This window comes from Nannospalax galili, unplaced genomic scaffold (assembly GCF_000622305.1).
Source record: "Nannospalax galili isolate Female #2095 unplaced genomic scaffold, S.galili_v1.0 scaffold360, whole genome shotgun sequence".
In the NCBI taxonomy this organism is placed as follows: domain Eukaryota; kingdom Metazoa; phylum Chordata; class Mammalia; order Rodentia; family Spalacidae; genus Nannospalax; species Nannospalax galili.
Window position 1 is genome coordinate 1 of NW_008345688.1, and position 9450 is coordinate 9450.

General features: G+C 34.6%; 1 protein-coding gene across 1 annotated transcript; it reads left to right on the top strand.

Annotated features, from left to right (window-relative positions):
• Nucleotides 1-5: 5 nt before the first annotated feature.
• On the top strand, nt 6-599 carry LOC103741065 (olfactory receptor-like protein COR9; the record flags this gene model as incomplete). Its single annotated transcript, XM_008841751.1, has 1 exon — nt 6-599. A coding segment is annotated over one exon (594 nt), but the record flags the coding sequence as incomplete, so codon positions are not given.
• Nucleotides 600-9450: the final 8851 nt, after the last annotated feature.

The window sequence follows — 9450 nt, forward strand, 5'->3', positions numbered from 1 at the left end:
TAGTGTATGGAACCACAGATAGCTTCTTCCTTTCTATAATGGCTTATGACCACTATGCGGCCATTGCAAACCCCTTGTTGTATAGAGTCATTGTGACCCAAAATGTCTGCATGCAGGTGGTCCTTGGATGTTATGTAGCTGGGCTCATTAATTCCCTGACACACACAATAGGTTTGCTTAGACTGGACTTCTGTGAGACAAACATTGTGAATTATTACTTGTGTGACATCCCTCCACTTTTGAAGTGCTCATATTCTGATGCACATACCAATGAGATGTTGCTCTTGATCTTCTCTGGAGTGTTTGCAGTGTTCACTTTCAACATCATCATGGTCCCTTATATCTGTGTCATCAATGCAATCATGAGAATCTGCTCAGCTGAAGGAAGATGCAAAACATTCTCTACATGTGTCTCACATATGACTGCTGTGTCTTTACTCTATGGGTCTGGAACTTTTAGCTATATCCAGACAAGTTATCAATATTCTCTGGAACAGAAGATCTCTGCAGTGATTTACACATTGGTCATTCCTATGATAAACTCACTGATTTATAACCTGAGGAATAAGGATGTGAAAGAAGCAGCAAAAATTCAATAATATTGTGGATGAGAATCTAAACTCAACTCCATCTTGGTTATAGCTTTGGAAACCTGAGACTGATTTTAAACAAACTTATACTGAAATAGCAACAAATACACTAAAGAAAATAAATATCCTTCCATCGATATATCCTTATGTTCATTAGAGCAGAAATATTGATTAATATGACAGAAATCACTCCATTGATCGGTTTATTAATTTGGAAGGTGAAAATGCTTTTAAAAGCTGAAACATATTCTTTTAAAAATTGTTTAAAAATGGGATGGAGTTCAGTCTTAGAAAGTCCTAAACACATTCACACATGGGTACCACTAAATGGACTGAATTCAATATGTGTGTGTGTGTGTGTGTATGTATGTATGTATAATTGTATGTATTACAAAAGTAAAGCAGAGAGGAAATTGTGAAGGGGGGACATAGGAAGAATTGGGGGACTTGGAGGAATAGAAATAATGCAAATAAAATATTCATTTATAAAACCATTGAAAATGTTTAACAAAAGAAAAGCAAATAAATACATGAAAACATAGGTAGAAATAGTTAATGAAATTGGTGTAGACTGCTAATGTATTGTTATTGAATAAATTCTTACATTGTGGAAAGACAAAACCTCCAGAGTACCTGGGTTCGGTTGTCAACACCCATATCAAGTAAAAAACATCTGCAGCAGAATCTCCAGGCATCTCATACCCTCTCCTGGGCACTCAGGCACTCACAACCACATAGGGCTTCTCACAACTACCTGTTACTCCAGTTCCAAGGGATCCAACACTCTTTTCTGATCCCTGTCCAATACACACCCAGACTTACACAAATATATCGCTAAAAAATTAAATTTAAAAATACTTAAAAATGAAATCATGGGCATGTTTTTCATTTATAATGTGTTTTAAATATTTCAACATTCTAGTGAAAATTTATATGTCTATGTAAAGTGTCAATCTTAATAATAAGCTAGAATGGTTACAGAAAGTTAAACTCTATTATGTATATTTTTCCATAAACAATTATGTGTGGAAAAAAAGTATTGTGTCTGTTAGTGTGTTATGAAAATCTACTGTGGTCTTTTGACCAGGATCTGGGGAAGGAATCCTTAATGAAGAGCATGTGGGAAAAAAAAATTGGACTCAACGGGCCTTTAAAATTGACAAAGGACATGAGTGGTTGGGGATAGAGAGATAAAGGTGTATTTGAGAGTAAACGAGGAAGGGTTACTGAATATGATAAAAATGTATGAAATTCTCAAAGAAACAATAAAAACATTATTTTAAGAAAATAATCCAAAAATTTTAGAAAAGTATGAAATAAAAAGTGGTATTATCCATAATAAAAATATACAAACTTGGGGGTGGAGGTATGGCTCAGCACTGACTGCTCTTCAAGAGGACCTGGGTCCAAATACCGGCACCGATCTGGTGGTTAACAACCTTTCATACCTCCATTTATAGGGGATCTGACACCCTCTTCTGGCCTCAGGTGTCTTTGCACAACATGGGTGTACTCACATGCAAGTAGACAAAACATTCATACACATAAAGCAAAAACATAAATAATTAAATATAAAAACTTTTTAACATGATTTTTTAACTAAATGAATAGACGATATGAAGGGGTAATTATACAGATTCTTAGGTAGGACAGTTCTTGAATAGTAGGAAAACAGGCTCTAAAATTCTTTCAATGACTAATAACTGAAACCTTAAATAATATGGTGTCAATTCCACTATCATATTTCCTAATTAAAGAGGAAAGTATTAGCAACAAAATATGCTCTGAACCTGTACAGCAAAAAAATAACCTAACAACCTGGGGAATATGAGGTTATGCAGGTAAAAATAGAAAAAAAGATATGTATTTGAAAGATGGTTCATTAATATCTTAAACATGATGAAAAATGACTGAATATCTGAATCTCATTTGTTCTATAAGAAAAGAGAAGATTACAGTGATTGAAAGGTTTTGAACATGTATAAGTGTTATAATAAATAGTTAAAGAGAAACAAAGTAAAATATAAGGATCTGAGCTTTCACTGTCATTTCTAAAAGAAGAAATGTCTAGAAAGAGGGTGTAGCCTCAAGTCCCAGCAGTGGAAAATACCCTGGATAATTCAGAAAATAATATGATAGGTCAAACTGTTACAAAGACAGGAAGGAGAACTACAATCTCCTTTTCTCTAGAAAAGTAGACTAGATCATGCTGAGTCCAATAAACATGTGTAGGGACTTTTGATATGAATGAAGAAAATGCCAAATTATCTACATACCAGAAAACTCTCTCAAATGTAATAATATATTAACTTTGGGAGGTTTTTTAAAATAATATACTAAGTTCTTAAGCACGGAAAATCAAAAGTAAGGGACTGGAAAGTTAGCTCAGTGGTTAAGAGCACTTCCTGTCCTTCCAGGGACACAGGTCCATTTCCAGTACCAATATGACAGCTAAGACCTGTCCTACAGTCCATTCTATGCAGAGTCTTTGCCCACTCTGGCCTCTGGACCCTGCTTGCACATAAGCTCAAATGCATCCCAAACACTCATACACAAGACATAAAAATTTTGCTTTAAATCTTAAAAAATTAAAGAATGTATAATGTAAGTGACAAAGGTTAAGCAGGGAATGATACTCTGATTAAGAAGAGTAGTCACTGGTATTTCAAACAAGAGCTATTATGGTAACACTTGTGATAATCAACAATATGGGATATATTTTGATGATTGGTAAGACAAAATGATGATGGAAACAGAGAAAGTAAAGATGAATCAAAGAAAGTTACAATAGACTATAAAATACAAGATAACAGCAATCACAATTCATAAAACATCTAAAAATTGTATATATATAATATTTATAAAGCTTTTTACATATAGTTCTATGAGATGGGAGATTATAGATCAAAGAATGATGTATTGTTTATTGTGGACAAGAAAATTATGTTTGATAATTCTAACTTCACAATTGGGAAGATGAATATATATTTTACACAAGTCTCATGGATTAGAAAGTACCCTGATAAGTGAAGTTTTATATGAGCCTCATCTTTTTAAAATGCAGAAAATCTACAAGGTAGGAAAACATGAAAAATATTTATTTGTCCAGTTGGAGTTATCTCTATATTTAAAGGAACAATATTTGTAAAGTATAAATGTTTCAAAATTGTAAAAAAGTGTTACAAAATATCTTGAGTAGATCAAGATGCTGCATTTTATCATTTTTTATTTTTAGAAAACATGAATATATGGCTTACTAGCAACATAAATCATTTTATTATATATGTGTGTGAATGTATATTAACATTGAATTGAAGGCCGGGCATGGTGACACACACCTTTAATCCCAGCTCTTGAGAGGCAGAGGCAGTTGGATGTCTGTGAGGTCAAGGGTAGCCTGGTCTACATAGTGAGTTCCAGGCCAGCTGGGGCTACTGGGGGACCCTGTCTCAAAAAGACAGGAAAAAAAAAAAAAAAACTTATCGATGTAGAGCTATTTTTCCAACTATGACGTTATAAAGTATTAACATAGAATTGAGACAGAGGGTTATAAGGCTAACATACATATTAGAGTTGGTGCTTATAAATAAGGGCGTTCACAGATATTTTGCGAGGAAACATGAAGAAAGGTCATATCACCCCAGGTATAAAATCAATGACAGACTTAATAATAATGTTCACAAAAGTCCTACATGGCAGATCAATGACTCTATAGTGGCTAATTTCATAAGTTTGAGTGAGGGTTGTCATATAGGAACATGGATGCCTCAAAGGCAGCTGCATCATCAAATATCCAACCCCATCGCTGATGATTCAGGAAAGCTGCATCTCTTGAGATATCTGCAGGACTTGCAGGCAGCTGGACAGGTTGGAGGTCAGTTGGGAGATTCTCATACATAGAACAGCACAGCTGAAGTTGTAGTTAAATCTTCTGAACTCTTCTAATACTTGAATAGTGTTTGTTATTACTTAAAATAAAATATAATTGTGATAGCTAGAAATAAGTATTAAAAGAAAATTTGGTTTAGTGGCCAGACCCAGAATGTGATTGATATTTTTGTGTGGCTTACTGAAATGGACAATTGTGCACATACACTAGACTGAAAGAAGCCCATTGTCCACTAGAGAGAAGTCGTATGATATAATATGTCTGAAGCTGTTACCCTCATGAAGGAAATAAATATTGAAAACACAAGACTTATATTATTCTTCAAAAACCTTTTCTAGACAAACTAGTCATAAGAAAATACAGGAGACAAAATAATAGCATTCCAGAAATAGATATCAACCTCTGTAAGTTAAGAAACACCGGCCTTTCCCACCAAGAAGAATGGCTTGTAGATGATTGCTATGAGGGACTTATAAAGTGAACTCAGCCTTCATATATGAAGATACACCATCATTCAGGCCTATTCAAAGAGTCAGAGCCTAACTGATAGGTTTGAATATTTACTGTTATCATAGTCTGTAGCAAAATTTCCAGTTGACCATCTCAGCCTTTCTCCAGGAACAACTGCTTTTATTGATTTTCATCTGGTTTCCACACACACTTACAGACCTTCATCTGTATAAAGTCAAGTCTAGAAAACTTGTCTTTTTCTCTTCTACAATTTTGAGAAAAATCCAATCATCCTTGACAGTTTCTATTAAGTAATATTACTTTTAGCTTTATGTGTGAATTTATTTTCACAGAGTGTAGACCAACTATCATATTGACTGTACAATATCATTTGATTTGAGAACTGGTACCACATATAAAAGATTGCAAAATTGATGGCACCTGTGCTTCTGTTCCATAATTTTCCTTGGTTTTATGGAATTAAAAATAGTTACTCATCTGTAACTTCAGGGTTGGGGATCTGAAGCCCTCTTCTTACCTCGGTGGGCACTGCAAGACATGGGTACACTTACATACATGCAGGCAATGCACTCATACACATAAAAGAAAATAATATGTAAAATTTTTAAGAATTTAAAAAAATACTAACAAAGTTAAACCAAGAAGATCATCAGCTTAAATAGACACATAACAAATAAGGTAATTGAAATAGGAATACAAAAGTCCAGACTAAAAAAGATCAGGCCCAGATAGAATCACAGCAGAATTCTACTAGACATTCAAAGAAGATCTACAACCAATACTGCTTAAATTATTAAGAGAACAAGAACTGCCAACCTTGTTCAATGAAGTCAGTATCACTTTAATACCCAAAGTAGGTAAAGATACAACAAAAAGAAAACTATAGCACTATATCCTTAATGAATATAGATGCAAACCACATAAGACACACATCAATAGCTCATCAACCACAATCAAGTCTGCTTTATTTTAGAGATTCTGGAAAAGTTTCAGTATATGTAAGTAGACTTTTCTAGAACAAACCACTGACCATTTCCATTACAACTCTACCAGCCTTGAATAGGATAGTCTTCATATTAATATATTTTTAAGTTAGGCTGTGCAAGTTAGTTTTGTGTCTTTCGATTTTTATTATGTGTATGGACTGTGGTCTACAAAGCCTAGAGTTTTACTTAGTGAATTCGATTTACATCTATGCTCTGCAACATTTTAGAAAGTAAATATTTGTCATTAAATTCTCCTAATATGTGGTAAAGTTTTAGAGTTGAACCAGTCAATAAGGTATCTATTTTAGGTTACTTTGTCATCTCCCTTTCAGAGCACTCAGCTCCATTGCAGGTATCAATATGCCTTTTTTGTTATTATTGTTGTTATGATTATTATTATTTGCTTAACAGACTATGCAGCAAGCTTCTTTTCATTACTGCTTTATCTCTAACAAATGTTTCTTGGCATGCAATAGTAAGTAGCAAGTATTTGTTACATGCTTTAAAGTTTATGTGGATACACTTATTGAAAATTGCCAATAGATCTTGCTCAGTTATTAATATTACACTCCATAAAACGTGACTTGAATGTCATCTTAAGTTTATATGAGTTCTCATTGTGTAACTATTAGTCCATTGGATTTCTTCCTAGATTGAAATTTTCTTTTAATTTTTGACATAATAGATTTCATTTGTATTCAAAACCACTCTAAAGGAGCCTGAGAACTTCACTAGCATTTAGAATGGTACTGTGATTCCTTACGTTGTATACAATACTTGGATTGAAATCAGATTTTGTTTCTTCACACATCTACATATGATCATCAGATTTATGTTAGAAGACACAAGGAAGATTAATGAATTAATTAAAAACATCAAAATCATTTGACTTCCATTCCACAAAATGTAACTAATTGACATATTTCTAGAATGATTATTTTATAGCAAATGTGAAAGTATGTAAAAACCCACATAAATGTTTGTTTGCAAAAATTACTGACTTTATTGTATAATTACACATGCTTTCGTAAATGATGTTCAACAAGGGAATTCTGAATCACGATCCATAAATCTATGGTGCCTACAAGTTATTACAGCAACAGCATAAGTATTTCAAAAAAATGTTTAGGATGCCAAAAAATTCATTAATTGTCATTTGATTGCTGTACATATATTCTACCATAAATCCTTAATTGAGTATGCTAATATTAAGTTGTTTATATATATTATTTTTATTTTGTTTTGGTCTTTTTGAGACAGGGTCTCCCTGTAGCCCCAGCTGTCCTGGAACTCACTATGTAGACAAGGCTGGCCTTGAATTCACAGAGATCCACCTGCCTCTGCCTCCTGAGTGCTGGGATTAAAGGCATGTGCCACTGCACCAGGCCCTATAGCAATTATATTTTTAAGTTTTACTTAATTCTTTGAGAATTTCAGGCAATGCATTATGATCATATTCATATTCCAGTCCTACCCCAAATCATCACAGATCCACCCCCACCTCCCTGCTCCCCAACTTCATATTCACTTTTGTCTTTAATAACTCATCCAGTCCAGTTTATTGCATGTATATCCCCTGGTCATGTGCCATCCTATGGAGCATAACCAACCTGTAAGGGTCACAGCCTTAAGGGACACTTACTTTTTCTCTCAGCAGCTCTCAATTACCAAGAGCTCCTCATCTGGGGTGGACTTAGAAACCACCTCCCCTTCTACCCAAAGATTGTGTCTGGCTTGGGTTTGCACAGGTCTTTTGTATATTGTCACAGCTGCCATGAGTTCATATGTTCAAATGGCCTGTTGTGCCATGAAAACACTATTTCAAAGTATTTGTCTACTGTCTCTGGCTATTGCAATCCTTGTGTTGGGCCCCTCTTCCCAATGATCCCTGAACCCTGTAAGAGGGGAGGGTGATATAGGTGGCTCCTTTAAGGCTGAGCACTCCACAGTCTCCTGTCCTCTTCACGTTGAGAAGTTGTGGCTCTCTGTATTAACCACCATTAATCACCAAAGAAGCTTCCCTGATGAGGGTTGAGGGATACACAAAATTATTGTTACAGCAAAAAGTCATTCAGGGTTGGTTTAATATTCTGTACATTTACCAGGATTATAGCGACAAGTTCTCTCTTAGGGCTTATGACCAATCTAATCACAAGTTCTTGGCCCAGATGCTGATACCATTAATGGGTTCCATCTTCTGGACTGGAACAGAATTCCAATTTAAAAGTGGCTGATGACTCCCATGACTTTCATGTGGCTGTTTTCATATTATGGCAGAGTCGGTAGTTTATACCAGCCAGATTGAATCATATGTAGATTAAATATATGTGAATGGTATCATTTTCAGGATAAACAGTTTTCATCATAGAAATTTTGAAGTATTTCCTGGTGGCATGCACGCAGGTATAATTAGAACCTTTTTGACTTCCAGTCTCCAGAGGTGAGATTGTTGATAATAATCTAACTGTGCACAACAAAGTCACGGGCAGCCAATGAGCTACTGACTCTGTTCCCCAAAGAACGGGAACCAGCATAAGACATCTATGTTCCCAATAATTCCTTGAATGAATGTGAAGATCTGATCTTAAGTTGTACTGCTTGCTTTGAGGTTTGACTGCTGTAAGTCTGCTTAGACACTAGTAATGTGGGCTCATTCCAATAGTCTAATATTTTCTTTTATTGGTTCACCCTAAAAGTAAGCATTACACACTTAGCAATTTGAGCATCATTGTACATACACATCATGAAATAAATTTCCTACTTTATCATTTGACTTTTTTCTCATATTGTAGGAAAGGGCAATATTTATATCATACCTAAACAATTACGTAAGACCATTTTCTTGTGCATAACAATAATGGAATATTTCAGAAATTAATTGAAAATGGAGTACCTTAGAATGAAAATGTATTATTCCTATTTTATTATGGAATTATTTCCATTATAATGTAAGAGTAGTATCTGGAACTCACTTAGGGCCTTATTTTTTAATTTTCCTTTGTAATTCCAATAAAATAATTTCAGAATTATTTTTTAGTTATTCCATTCTGTCAGTAACAAAATTGGTGCTTATTAAAAATTTTGAGTTCTCAACAGGGAGACACTCTCTCCAAAAGACAAAAAATATTCTGAGTTTATTACAGCTCAGAATAAATTTTGCAAGAACAAACTATCCCTATTTCTCTACTGTTCTACTGGTCTTGGAAAGGATAGTCTTCGTAATGATGTCCTGATTTTAACTACGTCTATCTAAACTAAACTTTTATGTCTTCAACTTCGTTACTCTTATGCATGTGTGGCCCTACAGGTATTTAGATGTCCACCCAAGGAAGCTTACTTGATATTTCTGATTTACAATACATTATGGATAAATCTTTGATATTTGGGGCTGGAGAGATGGCTCTGTGGTTAAGAACACTGGCTGTTCTTGCAGAAGACCCAGGTTTGAATCCCAGCACCCACATGGCAGCTAACAACTGTCCATAACTCCAGTTCCAGGGGATCCAATAGCCTC